The sequence below is a fragment of the Bidens hawaiensis genome, unplaced genomic scaffold (assembly GCF_021521415.1).
Source record: "Bidens hawaiensis isolate Kalapana, Puna unplaced genomic scaffold, B.hawaiensis_p1.1 tig00002866_1, whole genome shotgun sequence".
In the NCBI taxonomy this organism is placed as follows: domain Eukaryota; kingdom Viridiplantae; phylum Streptophyta; class Magnoliopsida; order Asterales; family Asteraceae; genus Bidens; species Bidens hawaiensis.
In genome coordinates, this window is record NW_027491154.1 from 507,060 (window position 1) to 525,923 (window position 18,864).

Genomic DNA, 18,864 nt, shown 5'->3' on the forward strand with positions numbered 1-18,864 from the left:
ACCCTTCAAGATTCTCAACCAACTAGTAACATTTAAATTTACAAAACATAAAACTTTTAATAAAGTATAAACACACAATACTAATCTGGATGATCATCTTTTTATTTACTCAAATCATTTAAAAAAAAAGAAAAATTTGTAACCAAACTTCAGTAAATAGTCAAATACTATAGGGACATAACTTGTAGAAATCCAAAAATAAAAAGACAAAAGTGAACAAACATTAGTGAGAAGAGAAAGCGAAAAACAAGCGTGTGTGTGATTCAACACTCGCACATACCCGCCTAAACAATAATAATAATAATAATAATCGCTAAAACCTTCATCGAACACCATGGTACTCTCTTCCTTCAACCTCCTCATATTATTATTATTCAATTCTCTTCAAATTCATTACTAATTCACCAATTAATTTATCGATGCTGTTGTTATTCAGTTCTCAATTGCAGCAATTAACGATACAGACTCCAAGGACCCATGGGAACCACTTGCTCCAACCAAAGAAGCTCAAGTAAACCCTAATTTCACATATTTATTAATATACGATAATAATGTATTCTTACATACACATTATTTTTTATAGACTGATATTATTTGTGCTATAAGGAAAGTGAAACCCTACATGTATCAATTGTTCGTGTTTGTGTTATAGATTTTAGGGTTTATGTTTCTGAATTGTTAGTTTTGTTTGTGTTTTTTAAGTATTGACTGATTAACTGTATTAACAATATGTTTGCATTATACTGAAGCAAGAAATGATGTTATATTGTTTGTTTGTTTATTATATTTGTTTACAAAGAAGCTCAGAAACCCTAATTTATCAATTTTTGTATATACATGGATGTTATTGTACGTACGCCTTATTTTTTATGGAATTGTTGTTTGTGATATGAGGAAACCTAGATGTATATGTGTTTATGGCGTAGATTTTAGGGGTTATGTTGCTGAATTGTTTATTTTGTTTATGTTTTTGTTAGCATTGACTGATTACTTGTGCTAGACTGAAGGTGTGATATTGTTTGTTTATCTAGAATTACTCGTGTGCGATTGATTTGAGTTTATGTGAGTTTTCTGTCACTAGGAATTTCGCCTTTCGCAAATCTATCAAGAAGGGCTTTTGAAGTTACAAGCAAAGGAATATGAAAAGGCTCGTGAACTTTTAGAAAGCGTGTTAAAAGATCCCCTTCTTCCAAACGGCCAGGTCAAAATATAACTTTATCAGCATGATAATAATGCAACTTACTTTCTGCTATTGATTTCTTAAACTTTAAAAAAAAAATTATTCCAGGTCGATGATGGTGGAAGTGATGGCCATCTGCTGCAACTTAGGTTAGCTCACTTCTCAGTTTGTTTTTTCACTACGCATTATTATTGATTAAATGCTTGCTTTGTTCTCTTTTGTGATTTGATTTGTAAGATTCATTAAACGCCTGTCTTACCAGTGTGTATGTTTTTATTCACAGGTTTCTAACACTGAAAAATCTTGCTACTGTATTTCTTCAACAAGGACCAACCCGTTATGAAAGTGCACTGCAATGCTATCTTCAAGCTGTAGACATAGATTCCAAAGATTCTGTTGTATGGAATCAGTTGGGAACATTGTCTTGCTCGATGGGCTTGTTAAGCATCTCTCGTTGGGCATTTGAGCAAGGGCTTTTATGTAGTCCCAACAACTGTAAGTGCTTCAAGTTCTACACGCTATTAACTGTAAGACTTTTGTTGAATACATTTCTGGTTGATGCATTTAGGGAATTGCATGGAGAAACTTCTAGAAGTTCTTATAGCTATCGGTGATGAGGTTGCGTGTCTTTCGGTTTCCCAGTTAATTATAAGGCATTGGCCTTCACATTCTCGTGCATTACGTGTCAAACAAGTAATTGAAGAATCTGAACCAACTCCTTTTGCTCCAAGAGGTATAGACAAATTGGAACCACATCATGTTCGACTCAAATTTCTAGACAAAAGAAAAGCAACAAGTGATGACCTAAATGACAGCAGCGCCAAAAGGTTAAATCAGGATATAACATTACATCTTCCAGAAGCTTCTTGGACAGCACTTGCTGGTGAGCTATTAGGGATCTTGATGCCATTGAATGGAAATGACCCTAAAACTGAAGCTCATGACTTGTACAGATATGCGGATGTTAGATTGATCATACATCTGCCTTCTAGTTCAGACAATGTTGTTGGAAAACAAAAAATAAACAATAGTAATATAGAGAACAAGGCTGTTGAGCATACTAGCACAGATACCATTTTAGATGAACCACATCAAGAAAGACGAAGCAGTCGACTTAGAAGTAGGAAACCTGATAAGGAAGAAACAGATACTACAGCCCCTAAGGATCTAGTCAAACTTGTTCCTCAGTTTCTTGAACCATTTATCATGGTTGAATCAGAAACTACAGAATCTTCTGAGATTATGACTGATACTCAAAGCAATGAATCGGTTGACGTTGCTAGGTTTGTATCTAAAACATCAAATAATCGTGGTGCATATCATATTGGCCACTTGCTCTTAGAGGAAATTGCATCTAGAGGAGTTTCACATCGGGACACATTTGCAAAGTTTTTGGAGTTAGAAGTTTTTTTAAGGAATTCAGGGGAGACGAGGACCCCTGAATGCAGTCTTTTTCTTGCTGAGCTAGCTTATGAATTTGGGATGCAATCATCACCCACGTCAGCATCGAATGATTTCATGTCAATGGCATCTTATCATCTTTGTAAAGTCATAGAATCTGTAGCTTTAGATTACCCGACTGACGATTCTTCAATTGGTTCTCTTTTGGACAATAAACGGGCCTTTTGGGCCCTTTTTTCTGGCTAAGTGGAAAGTTTTCGATTTTTAATGGTGATAAGGAAAAAGCCCAGAAAGAGTTTGGTGTTTTATTGGCATTATTTACATCCCATGAAAAGGGGCAGAATGTTCTTGGTTCTATCAGTCTCCCACATTTGAAGGTATTGAATGAGCTGACTGTTGATTTGGTTCTGCATGAAATTAACTTGTTAGAGGTTGATTTTTTGATGAAAAATACAGTAAATGACATGATTGAAAAAGACATGTACTCAGAGTGCATTAGCTTGCTTTATCCTCTTCTGTTTCCAAAAGATGATGGTAATGTTTCAGCTCCATCTGTTCTTGATAAAGATGGTGATGAACTTGCTTTAACTGAGTTGTCTGCACTCAATGTTATAATCAAAGCATGTGAGAAATCCAAGACAGCAGATCCAAATATTTACTTAAAATGCCACAAGCAGAAACTTAGTTATTCCATGGCTGCAATCGGAGTGGAAGAGCGTTTCGGGTCCCACAAATCGTCTGATAAAACCGAATCAAATGAAACGTTAACCACAGGGTTGCATCCCCTTTTATTTGAAGAAATTAAGGCAATTTCCCAATGTACCCTTGAGCTGAAGAACTCCACCAGTCCTAGTGGAAGTATTGTAAGTTGAATGTTTTTGAGTGTTAAACTACTCTCTTTAAGTTTATAGATGATCTCCTTTTTTTAATAAAGATCTTTAAAAGGATTCAGTCTGTTCAAATTTGTTCACTTCCTTTTTGTGTCAAGAGTCATAAACAGTTTTGTATACCTTTGGTGTTTGTTCACAGAATGGTTCTGTTGTTCCTATGAAAATCATTGGTGATATTCAATCTTTGCTGCTAGCAGTTATGTGTCATATAACACGCATATGCTTTTCTAAGAAAACCTTAGGAGTTGATGATCTGAATGATAAAGAAAGAAGGGAAAAAGGCTGTTTTGTAGATGCTGCAATTGTATTTTTCAGACTTCAACATTTGAATCCAAATGTTCCTGTGAAAACTCAAGTATGCTTCACATGTCTTACTCTAAATGAAATTGATCAACTCATATATGTATATATCTTTTTGAAATATTTTTCTCTCTTCAGGTTGAATTAATAATTGCAATTCATGATATGCTTGCTGAGTATGGCATCTGTTGTGCGAGTGGCGATGGAGAGGAAGAAGGATCGTTTCTTAAACTAGCAATAAAGCATCTTTTATATTTAGACATGAAGCTTAAGTCGACCTCTGTAAACCCTAAATGTGATGACCAAGTTTCCCAAGAAGGTGATTCGAATGAAGAAGCAAGCAATCTGTTTCTTGAATCTGGAAAACAACTAACTGAAGAGGAAAAAGAAGATATTGAGATTGAAATAGACACTGCTTTAGATCAATGTTTCTTTTGTTTGTATGGTTTGCATCTTAGATCTGATTCATCGTATGAAGATGATCTATCCATGCACAAAAACACAAGCCATGGAGATTATCAGACAAAAGAACAATGTGCAGATGTTTTCCAGTATATTCATTCTTCCATATGCTAAGGCTTCATCTGTAAGTTTCTCATATATTATAATCACTTCTTTTTTTTATGGTTTCTATAGAATCTATTTACACAATATTTATATATATTCAGAGAACTGGATTGGTTAAACTGCGAAGAGTACTAAGAGCGATACACAAACATTTTCCTCAACCACCTGATTATATGATGGATGGAAACCCTATAGAAAAGTTCTTAAGACGACCCAGATTTATGTGAAAATAAGTTGTAGGAAGAGGCTGGATCCGATGGATTTCATGATGTTATAATGAAATTCATATATCAAGACAATGCAGTTCTCAAACAGCAGCCCACAACTATAGAGAGGTATATGGTTTTATATTAATATACAAACTCACAGCTTTAAATTAATAATTTGTTATATCATGCTATACTGAAAACCTGGTATTGTAGCTCTGAACCGTATATGGATGTGTATCGCAACTTGTATCATCTTCTAGCACAATCAGAGGAAATGAGTGCAACTGATAAATGGGCTGGTTTTGTGCTCACTAAAGAAGGCGAAGAGTTTGTACAACAAACTGCGAAACTTTTTAAATATGATTTGCTATTTAACCCTTCACGTCTTGAGAGTTGGCAAAGCCTTGCCACCGTTTATGATGAGGTAAAGTCATAATATGATCTTATAACATATATGCTTAATAAATATTGTAAATTTTTAAGATTTACTTTGCAGGAAGTGGACTTGTTGCTAAATGATGTTAGTAAGCAGATAAATGTCACAGGATGGAGAAAGAATGCAACTTTTGCTCAAAGAGTTGATACGAGTCGAAGGAGGAGTAGACGGTGTTTGTTAATGACTCTGGCTTTAGCAAAAACAGCAATCCAAAAGGTTAGGTTTTATCATTTTGATATTATTAAAATTATGATTTTTTAAACTGTTTTAAGTGTGATTTCAGGGGGAGATTCATGATTTATTGGCACTGGTATATTATGATGGTGTTCAGAATGTAGTGCCAATTTATGACCAAAGATTGAACTTACCAGTAAAAGATGCTGAGTGGACAATGTTTTGTCAGAATTCTATGAAGCATTTTGAGAAGGCTTTTGCGCAGAGGTATTGCTATTTTAAAATCTGATATTTTAATTTACAATGCTAACATTCTTTTTTGTTAGCAGGGAAGATTGGTCTTATGTCTATTACTTAGGGAAACTTAGTGAAAAGCTTAAACACTCACGCGAGACATCATTTGTATATTATGAAAAGGCTATTGCTTTGAATCCGTCAGCTGTAGATCCGTTCTATAGAATGCATGCTTCACGTTTGAAGTTACTTCGGTCATGTGACAAAAATGATAAGGGAGCCTTAAAGGTTCTATTCCCTTTTCCATCATTTGTTGACACTCATTTAAGTTTAAATTTTTATCATATAGTGATGCATTGTTCTTTGTTTCTCAGATTGCTGCAACACATGCTTTTAACCAATCAACAAAGGAGATGGTTATGAACATTCTTGATAAAACCAATTGTGATACATCAGATTCAGGAGATACGTGGCTCATACTTTACAATGATTGTCTTTCTGCTTTGCAAATATGTGTTGAAGGAGACCTCAAACATTTTCACAAGGCTAGATATATGCTTGCTCAAGGATTTTACAACAAAGGTGAAACCGGGGATTTAGAAAAGGCAAAAGATGAACTTTCTTTTTGCTTTAAGTCGTCCCGCTCTTCTTTTACAGTTAACATGTGGGAAATTGATAGTATGGAGAAAAAGGGAAGGTAAAACTACATAACCTTTTATTGTATCTCAAGAAAGCTATATTTTATATATTATGTATCTGTTAGATGTATGTATTCAGTTTCACATTTTATGTATTTCAGGCGCAAAACACCTGGCACGAGTGGGAATAAGCGCGTTCTTGAAGTTAATTTGGCGGAAAGTTCACGTAAGTTTATAACTTGCATTAGGAAGTATATTTTGTTCTATCTGAAGCTTTTGGAAGAGAGCGGGGATATATCAACACTTGAACGGGCTTACATTTCTATTCGGGCAGATAAACGGGTATGTGTTTTTGAAGTATTTCACTAAAACGAAGCATTTTCATAGTTTGAATTCAAAATCATTTCCTTTTACTGAAACAAGCTGTACTGGATCATCTATAAATGCAGTTCTCATTATGCCTTGAAGATCTTGTTCCTATAGCTCTCGGGAGGTACATCAAAGCCATAGTATCCTCCAATAATCAAATTGGGATTGGCACAAACACTGATAGCACTGCTTTAGAGCATCTTCTGGAGAAAATGTTCTCTTTGTACATCGAGCAGATGAATTTATGGTCAGATATTTGCAGTTTGCCTGAAATCAAGTGCCCAGAGTTATCTGAAAGCACAGCTTATTTGGGTAAATTACCTCTAAATCACGTGACCTGTTTTTTTAAGATATTCTTTCTGTCTGACCCGTTTCATCTGTTAGTGATTGGATAATCTGAATGGGCCCATTTACAAATAAACAGGTCAAATATGTGACTTCTACTTGATACGCATCTTATTGTTTGTGCAGGTATCTTTTCAAGTATATCCAAATACTTGAGACCAATTGTAAGTTAGAAGCATTAGAGGGAATAAACGAGAAGATGAGAAAACGGTTGAAAAACCCTAAGTTGTCAAATAGCAACTGTGCTAAAGTTCATAAGTATGTTTCAATGGCTTGGTGTAGAAGTCTTGTTATCAGTATGGCATCCATAACACCACAAAATTCCAGATTTTCAACAGAAGCCCAACCGTCAGATGGCGGTTCTGTAAATACCCAACTACTTTGCATCGACCTACACGCAGACGAATTATGGAAACCATCTTTTGATGATGCAGACCATCTGAAAGTTCTAGAAACTAAATGGAGTTCTTTGGTGTCAAAGATTAAGGATGCTGTAATTAAAAGACCCTCTGAAGATAAACTGGAAGATGCTACAATTTTCAAGATAAACTGGAAGATAAACTGGAAGATACTATGCTTCTTAAATCCTGTTACAATTTCTATAGGGATTCCAGTTCTGCATTGCTGCCATCTTGTCTGCATCTGTATGTCGTGCCATGTCAGCAGTCAACAGAAGGAAATGTCCAGTCAAATGTGCACGCGGTTGACATTGTTGAACCGAGTACTTCAAAGAAGCTTTTGTTGTGGGCTTACACATTGTTGCACGGACGCTGTTTTACAAATGTAGCTGTTATTATTAAGCACTGTGAAGAGACTGTAAAGGTAAGTCAAATTGCATTGTTTTAATGTCGGTTATGCTGTTGCTTCTTCAGCGAGTAATCTTTCATTTCTTCACTGCAGTCAAAGATGAAGATGGGCGGTGGAATTTTATCTACACCTCCAACTCCCAGCATGCACTCTGTTATTGCTTCTCCAACAAGTAAAACCTTCTAAATCATGCCGTCTAAAAACTTAGCTTTAATTTTATAAAAACAAAATTAACATATTCGTGTCACGTGTAGGCAAGGAGGCGGTTGGAACATCAAGCGGAAAAGAACCTACTTCATCAACTAGTGTAATGAATGTGGACCCTACTTCCGTCACCGAAACTAAAAGTCAAGAAAACCCGTCCTCTAAGGTTGAAACTGGGACTAATTGTGACGAGGCGTCTGCTTCATTGCAAGAACCCGAGACTGTGACACATGCTGCTTCGGTTGACTGCGGGTCAAACTTGCAGTCAACTGAGGATAATGTTGGTGAAAACAGCAAAGTTTCATCAGCACTACCACTTCTGATTCATTGCAACAGTGGTGATGGAACAAAGGGCGATTCAGATGAGCCACGAGCAGCAGAAAGAGCAGATTGTCAAATTTGATGTTTGTGCAAGAAATAAAGAGAATTGGTTGCGTTTGTTTGTATCATGTGTTGTATGAGAATGTTCCTTTTTAATTTTTGTTACTATGATTGAAGTGTAGAGTGTAAGAAGAGATGTATATTAGATTATTAGATGTTAGAAATTTGTTTGTTTTTAGATGATGGGGAAGTAATGTTTTGAGAATGAAAGTATCAAAGTAGGTTGTTTGGTTATATTTTGGATCAGAGTGCTTCAGTTTCACTGAAATAGGAATCTTATCAAACAATGGTTTTTCTTTTCAAAACATTTGAATGATTTGAATGACAATTTATTTCTGAAATATTTTAAAATGTGCATTTTTGGTTGCTTCAAATGTGTTTGTGGCACTTGTGACTTGTGGTCATATTTGGACTACTTTGTAGCAATCAAATTCTTGTAGCTTGCACTAGAACTAGCTATTGAAATAAGGGTATTAAATCAAATCCCGTTGTAGCATATGCTTAACTTCTTCATTAAAACATATTAACAAGTAAAAGAAATACGACTATAAGATTTTTTTGGGATTAAACAAAATAAAAATAAAATAAATTAACATATTTCAGAATTGGCATTCCTAACATCCAAAATGGTGCGCAAACGTGCTAAGCAATGGTGGAATTAGAATCTCGCATATATGGGCATGAATGCATATATAGGCATCTACTTTATATTTCATTTAATTATTCTGTTATCGACAAATTAAGAGGTCAAACTATAAGAAAGTGGAAATATCGGGGATCCAAATTTTAGTCCACCTAAGGACAAAAGACTCCCTATTGTTAGTTTTGCCATGGTCTAATGAATTGAAATCATGGTGATATATAGAAACTTATAAGTCGACCATACTTAGCTAAATTTGCTCTTGTTATGTATGTAAAGATCAATATCTTTCATGATGATTTGGATTTAGTGCACGTTATGATCCTATGAATGTTAGAACACATATATGGACATGCATTAATATAATCACGATATTTGAATGTTCCGCGTGGCATTCGCATATTAATGCACCAACCTTTAGAAAGGTAAATGACCTAATACAATAATCTCTTATCATACATTACGTACGAAACTACCACCACCTTTCAATGTCAAAAAAACGCACGAGCCCTGAACTTTATCACCGTTGTCTCCTCACCTAGGGTTGAAATTCATCATCGTCGTTCAAGCTTTGAACTAATTCTCCATGTTCTCAATCTGTTTCCATATCAAATTCTGTTTATGTGATGTTTGATTTGTGCCTCAATCATCAAAATGGTAAACGACATGTTAACCTTTGAAATTGATCCATGAAATAATATCACATGATCTCGAAATCATCAATCTATATCCAATTAATCGTCAGTTCATCCAAACAAACACATCTGGATCTTCAATAAATACAATTTTTGACTTGAGGATAATTTGTTTTAACCTTGAAAGGATAATCTATATCCAATTAGGTTTTAACCTTGAACGTTTTAGTTTAAGGTTTAGAATTTGATTTTAGCGTATTTGTTTCTTCATCCTTGAGCGTAATTCGCTTACCTAATGTACGTTTAGTAATTATTGTATGTTAACTCATCATATGGTGTTTGGGTAGTATTCAGTATTTTGATTATCTCTCGTGTACTGTTACATACGAATTATTATTGTAGATTTCGTTGAATGGATAGTGCAAAAATACATTTGCACAATAAATAACTTGAGAAGACTCTCACTACAAATTTTAATGATTTTATCTCAAGATTTAAGCTACAATACACGAAAGTAAGACTTCGACTTCAGTCTCAAAAACTCAAATTAGAAAAATCAAAATCTCACTTGAAAATTCAATCTGCCTACAATAAAAACGTAACTGACTCTGAATTTAATGTTAAGACTTGACCATGACTTGATCACCGACCTATTAACCTTTATTTTTCAACGACAAATTTCATTAACAAAAAAAAGGCCAACCGACTCGCTAGCAAGCAACTAGGAGGGGCATTACAACAGCAAACCAAAAATATGAGATTGTTACGGGCACGCCATAAAGCTCCGACAGGCAACCAACACTATCGATACATGGAAAAAGCAAAGATTGGAGATCAACAACGGAAAAAACAAAAATAGGGGGTATATTAAACCAACGACCAACTACTAATACTAATGTCTTGCCACACCATTGTCGCCACATAACACCCCGTTAACAAGGGATCAACATTCAACAGATTCCGACTGATCAACATATACAACAAACGTTAGAGTTGTTTAAAATGTTACGTTTAATGGGACGTGATAGCTCTCCACCCAAATGTATACAGTTTCACCCGAAGCCAATAATTCTAGTTCAAAATATTTATCGATTTATTTAAAGTTTCAAAAGAAAAGAAAATAATAATTTAATCAATATATAGTAACCCATTAACCCAAATTGATGAATGTGGTTTTATATAACTCCAATGAACTCAATTTTTAAATAAATGGATGGTAACTATTAAACTCTATGATTATGGTTGGTTGATTAATATTCCATCTCCAAGTTGCACTATGCAATAACAGACGTATGCATGAATCACTGATGACGTAACTTCATCCAGAACATACCTTACGTACGTTTGCAATATGCCAACATGATACTACCTCACTCTCAACACTTCAAAAAGTGAGTTTATATAATGTCATTTTCCAAATTTGTTTCATCTTTAGTAGATTAAGTTAATAGATGGTGACGGACCCATAAATTTTTGTTAAAGAGACCACTAATATTTAGTGTCTGAATGTTCGTCATTTGATTAAAGATTTTTCGGTCAGATTTGTTATGGGTCAGGTCATGTCACTCATTAGACTATCATACTTGCTGACCATCGATGACCTGACTGGATTAACCAACTGAAATTAGCTTTAGTCATTATGTATTGAATATAAGCAAAATCATCATTAACAATCAGACAATAGTAAAAGGTTATAGCAAATCGTTTAGCCGCTTGTACTAGACAATATAATATATTTGTTTACATGAGGCGGAACATTTTACTAGTTACATCATTCGCAATCGTCTGAATCTCGAGACGCTCTTCAAACCAATCATAAACTTTATTGAGATAGGTGCGATCCCACCTCTGACAACTGTATATGAGACTTTAGTTCAAGAAAAAACACCCCAAATACTAGTTGGATGATATATATCTCGGTAACGGGGTCTGTTGATTCGGAATCGTGGGATGAGTAGATGTAACAGATGTATTTAACACAAATTATGAAACTTCGTACTTTCCGATTCAATATGCTAGGAAGATATAAATAATTTTCTTTTAAAGTTCTTTGTGGTGACAGTACCCAAATATCAAGTTTACTCAGTCGTCTTTATCTTGATCCTTTATCACTCGTAGTGGTTGGCGAAGACGATGCAAAACGAAGGGGGGAAAAGCTTCTGGTCCCACCACCGTGCGAAACAGACGTTGTAAATGCAACAAACCCCAACAAAACAAGGGGCCTGGGGCGGTGTTTGGCTCGTTGTGGAGTCCTAAACGAGCCCACTACGTGTTGTCTTACGGACCTATTGAAATCTCTCTGAGTCTCTTCCCTTTTTTTCCTTTTTATTTGATTTGTTTTTGTATATCATGTTTATGATAATTGTTTTATTTTTTATTTATAGTTTTCTTACACTAAAAAGAAGGTATAGTCACAAAAGCATTGAGTGTTTTCATTATCTTTTGGAAAATTTGGACCTCCATAAACTAGACTTTGCATGCAAATGGATTCAATGGGGGGTTGAATTGATTACACTTCGAAGAAACTGGTTTGTTGCCACATATTTCAGCAAAGGAAATGAAAGATATCATATTTATATAAACACATGGCTAACCAAAAGCAAAAAAAAAAACCTTTTAAAAGCTGAAAAGTCTCATTGTCACATTTGATTATTTGAATCACTATACCATCATCCATCTACCATTCAATAATTCATATCATCTTTTTTTTTTTCTTTTTTGCCAGCCTTATATTAATTTAGATATATGTATACACAAAACGTTTGCGTATTTATACTCGCGTAACTTATAGTTTATATATTCTTATCCGACTAAACTATTAATATGCGAGTAAAAGTAGACAAACGAACTCATTTCTACTATAGCATTATAACAGTTTCACACATAACTATTACACACGCGACTTTAAAATCATGTATCTACTATTACTATACATTCATTTGGTATTTGAGATCGCTAACACGAGAAATAATGTGTAAGAATGATCTCTTTGCACACATCACGTACATTTCGCGAGTAACCTAACATACAGAGAGACAAAAAAACTAAGACCCTAATACCTTACACTTTTAGGACTAGAAGATCTCCTCAGTTTCTTGATAGCTAGTGACATAACTTTCTTTCTTCAGAAGAGGTGCGACGTCAAACTCTTCTCGTCCTTGTTTCATCTCTTCCGGGAGTTGATCAAGCGGGTTGCATCTTCGAAGAATCTCGAGAACGTCCTTCATTGACGGTCTGCTTGATGGCAATGTGCTTGTGCAAATGAGGCCTAATTTGAACACAGTGCTCATTTCCTCCATGAAACCATTGATTTGTGGATCTAAAGCCCCGGCCACGGAATCACCTTCTCCGTAGTGCTTCCATGCCCATTCGGCGAGGTTTAAATCTTCGTCTCCTTCGTTTGCTTCTCGTCCTGTCACGAGTTCAAGTAGTACCACACCGAAGCTGTATACGTCTATCCGTTCGTTTATTCTTGTTGTGTAAGCGTACTCTGCAATCAAACACGTTGACTTTTAAGTAAGGGAGTGGATTTTGACATGACATAGTACCTAACATTAGGTAAATGGCCGGGCGGGATCAAGATTAACCTGTTTAATTATGTACTTATTTTAAACTGTGGTATGTCATGCTTAAACTGATAGATCATTTTATAACTAATGTTACAAGATTATAAAAAAATAGAAAGGAAAATCACTATAATATTCATTTTGACCAACATAATTAACAATATATCATTGACTTTTTAAAGTTATAAAAATAGCCATTTGACTTTTTCTTCTTTTCAATTTTAAATAATGTCAACTGATAACATGCCGCCATGTGTCAACACCCTGCGTCACGATGCAATAGACGGAGTCTGTTGCGACAATTTTCTCGGCTGCCACGTTTTAGTGGACTACGATCTGATGCACCAGACACAAGTCGCGCCATAATATATTGGTAATCTTAAAAAGTCTGTGACTATTTTGTTAACTTCTTGGTCAAAATGGACAATGTGGTGATTTTCTAAAAGAAATGAGTGTCAAGTTTTATATACATTTATACCTTTGTTTTTACAAATTATAATTTTAGAACATTAATATGTAAAACACAATTTTTTGTGTTAAATTGCTTAAATGGGTCATGTGCGTGATTACTAGTGAAAGCTCATGTCGTTTTCAGATTAATATTTGACATGAACTTTTGGTTCGTGTTTAACACGAATACGACCCGTTTAACACGCTAACTTTAATGGTCAAACAAACTAAACAAAACTGAGTTAAGATTAAAAGTCAAAGGAGTGATAGGAAAGAGTTCTTACCAGGAGCAAAATAACCCATCGAGCCAACGACATTAGCCATGCCCCGTTCACCAGGCTTCGGCTTTTCCAAAATCCTCGCCAGTCCAAAATCAGCAATTTTCGCATTGAATTCAGAATCCAACAAAATATTACTCGACTTCACATCTCTATGCACAATTGGTGGCGAACAATCATGATGCATGTAGCAAAGCCCTTGCGCTGCACCCGTTGCAATATGCAACCGCCTCGGCCAGTCCAATACAAACCCTGGAACCAAACCAGGCTCAGGTTTCCTCTTCTTCCCATGTAACCATTTGTCCAGACTCTGGTGCACCAAGTACTCATAAACCAAAAGCTTCGAGTTCAAACTCGACAAACAACATAACAGTTTCACTATATTCGAGTGACGAATTGAACCCAATATTTGAACCTCGGACGTAAACTCATTCTCCTGAGTTTGATCCACCTTTTTATTATTCCAAATCCGCTTAACCGCCACATAACCTCGTGGTGGACCAACCTCAATCCGGTACACTTTGCCCGCACCACCGGAACCAATCACATTACTTTCATTCATGCAAGATAATATATTTGTTTCAGTAAAATCCATCTTATGGAATGAGGTTAGTTTCCACGTGGTCCGGATTCGTTTCGGTTTCTTGTTTTGGTGATCTCTAAACACGAATAACGCAAACAGGACAGCTGCGAGTAGAACGAACACCGATAGGATGGTGATCATGGCTATGATTTTGGGTGAGAATTTTTTCGAGTGCGAGTTCTTCGGATAACAGTTATTCAAGTTGGAGATTTGTGAAGCGGAACAAAGGTTCGGGTTGTTAAAGAAACTGTTTTGATAAGCCATATTATCAAAAGATTTCGGGATTTTTCCGGTGAGTTTATTCGAAGAAAGATTCAAACTTGTCAACCGGAGATTCCCCAACTCCGACGGTATTTCACCTGAAAATTGGTTTTCGGATAAATCGAGTTCTAACAAATCCTGTAACGAACTGATCGACGATGGAATCGAACCCGAGAGATTGTTTCGTGCAAGATTCAAATCGGTTAACGCTTTCCATGACTTAAACTCCACCGGAAGCCCACCGGAAAGCGAGTTTCCGTCAAGGTAAAGCACAGTTAACTCCGACAAAGTAGTAAACTCCGGTGGGATTTCGCCCGAAAACATATTGTTACTAGCTTTGAACACATTAAGCTTCCCCCAAGTAGCAATCTCCCGCGGAATCTCACCGGAAAACTTATTATCACTAATCTCCAATCTAGACAAATTCCAATTAACCTTACTCGGAAGCTCACCGGAGAATTGGTTACCGGAAAGCCTCAAACTTGAAACATTCTTTAACATCCAAACACCAGCCGGAATCTCACCGGAAAACTTATTATCATACAATTGTATCGCGGTAACCCTATCACAACTTTCGAAAGACTTCGGCAACTCCCCGGTGAGATTATTAGCAAAAGCAATCACCCCGGTCAAAACCCCACCGGCACACAAATTCTCCGGCAAGTTTCCGGTGAGTTGGTTATCGGAAACCTCAAAAGATTCAAGCTTGGAGTGAAGACCAAACTCCGGCGGAATATCTCCGGTGAGATTATTTCTAAAAACTCTAAAAATCCTCAACGCCGGAAGCTTCGCCACACTCGCCGGAATCTCGCCGGAGAATTGATTCGAATATAAATTAAAAACCTCAAGGCTTTTTAATTTTCCAAAATCTTCTGAAATTGAGCCGGTCAAAGTATTCATTGAGATATCAATTTGAGTCAAATTGGTTGACTGAACCACCACCGGAAGTTGACCGGATAAATTATTTTTATACAAGAACAATTGATTTAAACTCGGTAATAAAAACAACCCAGAAGGTATTTCACCTTGTAAATTATTTAAACTCAAATCCAGTAACTCAAGTTTGACCAAATTAGTCAACGATTCCGGTATTTGACCCACTAAATTACTCGCCGGCATCCATAACGTCTTCAAGTTATTAAGCTTACCGAACTCCGGCGGTATAACCGGGTTAAAAAACCCGTTATAAGCTAACCCTAACGTTTCAAGATTCGTTAAGTTTCCTATTTCCGAAGGTATGCTTCCGTTGAATAAGTTTTGGTACAGCAGTAACGACGTTAACGCCGTTAAGTTTCCAATCGCCGGCGGTATGTCTCCGGTGAAGTTATTACTTCCAAATTCCGCCGTTTTGAGGTGAATTAGCTTGTCGATATCGTCCGGCAAGGTTCCGACGAACATATTCATCGAGATATCGAGTTCAATTAGGTTCGAACAGTTGTAGAAAACCGTAGGGAACTCACCGCCGATGAGATTATCGTGTAAATTCACTGTTTCGAGGTTTACAAGGTCGCAGATGAATGGCGGGATGAAACCCATGAGTTGCTTGCTCGGAAGTTGAAGTTCGGTGACGGAGTTGTTCCGGCAGAGGATCTCCGGCCATGTGCATGGTGATGACGTGGCGTTCCAGTGGGCTAGCGTTGGTGGGTCCGACCAGGTTTGCTTCAGGTTAAGGAGGATTGACCGTTCGGAAGCTGAGAACTGCTGTGAATGTACGCCGGAAGTGAGAATAATGAGGATGAAGATGATGATAAGATGTGGTGACGTCATTTTCCGGCGAGGTTATGTTTTTTGTTGTAATAATAAAATGGCACGTTTTATTATTATTTTGATGTTTGCCCGGCCAGCCGGTTTAAATGTTGGTAGATTAGATATAGGACCCTATGGTATGTGTTTATTTACTATTCTACCACTTTAAAGTGCTACAGAAGTACATTATATCGGTATCATCAGGTATCACATCGTATAATCTAGGGGATAAAGAAGTACAAAGTCTCGTAAACGTATGAGATGTTATATTTGGACATCTTTCTTGTGGTTTATACGTTTATACGAGTCGATTAGACATTGCGTGTACGACAATGGTACCGAAGTATCAGCCTCTAAGTTGACACGTCTATTTGAGTCGTGTATGCCTCTAAAGGTCTGTCCACTTGTATAGGCGCTAGCATCTCGTATTGTACAACATGCTTATAATTATCCATGGATTAACTAAATTCTTCGTATAGGCCATAATGTCTCATTCTCTTTTTTTAATATTAATATCAAGTTAAGATTTAAACATTACTATTACATATGGAAGACAAACGGGCAACAAACTACATATTTAATTCTTTTTGAATTGCAAAATCAAGTCTTTTAAAAAGTATATTAATGAATCTTAGAGTCATAGCATTATTATGCATGACCTGTTGGACTCGGCTAAATAGCTCAACCGCTTCAGGCCCTATGACTAGAATAGCCTGACATCCATACAACTTGTTAAAATTTTTCAGTTTTTTTTTTAAATTCGGTTTTCCTCGTATACATGATACAGCTCGTTCAAGTTTTCATCAACATAGTCTGGCATCTATATGAATCGTGTAGATTTATACATGTTGTATAGATGACAGAAAGTGCCCGGATATAACATTTTGGTGCCATTAAACACTAATATTTTAAATCTAGACTTATAGTTTTTTAAATTAAAGGTATAAAATATAAGCCCCTAGGGCCTAGGGTCCTTTTCTAAGAAATTAATGTGGTGTTAAAAAGTTAAAAAAAAAATAAATATTGAAGAAGGTGGAGAAACATGTTAAAGTCTGCGAAGAGAACCAGCATGTTTTTGTCCCTCTGGCTTTTGATACCTTTGGCTCATTGGCACCGGAAGCTATCTGTTTCCTAACCAGAGTCCAACGGGTTGTGCATAGCAATGTGTCGACTTCAAATGGGCAGTGGTATGTCTTTAGCATGTTAGGGTTTGCAATTCAGAAAGAAGTAGCGGCGCAGCTTGTTGCCCGCCTACCTGCTATGTTGATGTAATATATATGTTTGTATATAATGAATCTAAAATGTGAAGAAATTTTGGAAGCATTAACATTGCTTTTCTGTAAAGTAGCAAATGATGAGAACAAAACGCCACTAAAAGACAGATAAATCTGACAATCTGTGCCACCACATGGACCAAAAACCATATCGGCCCAACTGCTTGAATATACTAAAGCTGCCTGTGTCTAATACAATACTGTAATACAGTCATACTGTACATTACTAAAGTACGAACTATTTTCATTTGTTATGTCAATTCAGATTTGTCAAATATATAGATTTTATTTTTAACATACTTCCGTTTTTAACTTTTTACATAAGGTACTTATTTACTTCCATTAATATGCTAAAATCAATTTCTTAGTTTTGGTCTTTTTGCCTGTTTTTTCCCTTGTCATGTCCTTTTATAAAAATGACCTACCTTCACAAAAATTTCCATGTAGCTCAGATTTTCTGATCCCAGTTGAATGTTACAATCGAAAATCAAAGTTCATAACATTTATTTTTTACTTAAGTTTAACTAACATAAGTATCATTTTTAACAATTAAAGTAACGAATAACCGGTTTTGATCTGATAACCAACTTTCAAAAAATGTTTATAACAGCGTAATTTTACATGATTATGCGACGATACAAAAAATGAGACGAAATTAAAAAGTAGTGATCTATGCGACGATTAAATAAAATAAGATGAAATTGTGATTTAGAAGAAAGAAAAAAAAGCTCTACATGGAATTTTATCGACGGAGCCTTGGTGCATTTGAAATGCAAGAAACGAAACCATATTTGAAAGGAATGGCGTTATGGTGTCTAAAGATATTAAGTCTTTGGGGGTTCCTTTGAATTAAAAATAAGTCTTCGTTTAAATTTCTTAATTAGAAATATTGGTATAACTTTTCATTTTAAGTTGCATGTTTGCTTTTCTTGGCCCTAGCGGCTTGCTAGTTTGCCTTTTTAATGAGAGCTGTTGATCGAAAATATATATATATATATATATATACGTATAAAAAGAAAAGACCGACCCCTCAATAATGTACTCGTTATGGTGAAAGTCAAGTAAAGTGAGATTAAATGTGAGAACAGATGTGAACCGTTGGTTACAACTAAAGTTGATTTATGGCACGGGTAAAGGACTTTGCTTCTTCACCACTATTGTTGGTCCTTAATATTGGACAAATATACATGCTGAAGTAGAACATATATTTATGTGTTACATTAGTAATATTCGAGTGGCATCGTATATTATTAGACGGTGGCATGTTAATTAGACCAAAAGAAAGAGAAGTGAGGT

General features: G+C 35.8%; 1 protein-coding gene and 1 pseudogene across 2 annotated transcripts; one reads left to right on the forward strand and one right to left on the reverse strand.

Moving 5' to 3' along the window:
- Positions 1-215: 215 nt before the first annotated feature.
- LOC143621502 (calcineurin-binding protein 1-like) lies at positions 216-8,383 on the forward strand (annotated as a pseudogene). The gene is made up of 20 exons (XR_013151534.1): positions 216-337; positions 437-511; positions 1,082-1,201; positions 1,289-1,329; positions 1,464-1,675; positions 1,749-3,444; positions 3,611-3,826; positions 3,910-4,357; positions 4,440-4,673; positions 4,761-4,971; positions 5,044-5,199; positions 5,267-5,424; positions 5,487-5,679; positions 5,766-6,088; positions 6,191-6,371; positions 6,479-6,710; positions 6,870-7,274; positions 7,313-7,565; positions 7,644-7,722; positions 7,799-8,383. The product of XR_013151534.1 is annotated as a calcineurin-binding protein 1-like (transcript).
- A 3,819-nt stretch (positions 8,384-12,202) lies between these two features.
- Positions 12,203-16,330, reverse strand: LOC143621501 (uncharacterized). Its single transcript, XM_077092908.1, has 2 exons — positions 13,711-16,330; positions 12,203-12,900 (listed from the first exon to the last, which is right to left on the reverse strand). The coding sequence occupies exons 1-2, from the start codon at positions 16,313-16,315 to the stop codon at positions 12,485-12,487; spliced, it is 3,021 nt and encodes a 1,006-aa protein (XP_076949023.1). The 5' UTR covers positions 16,316-16,330; the 3' UTR covers positions 12,203-12,484.
- Between the last annotated feature and the right edge of the window lie 2,534 nt (positions 16,331-18,864).

Excerpts from the sequence above, each read along its gene's own strand:
- LOC143621501 (XM_077092908.1), bottom strand. The coding sequence starts at position 16,315 with ATGACGTCACCACATCTTATCATCATCTTCATCCTCATTATTCTCACT. Across the intron at positions 12,901-13,710 it reads GATGGGTTATTTTGCTCCTG|AGTACGCTTACACAACAAGA; the intron begins GTAAGAACTCTT and ends GTTTGATTGCAG.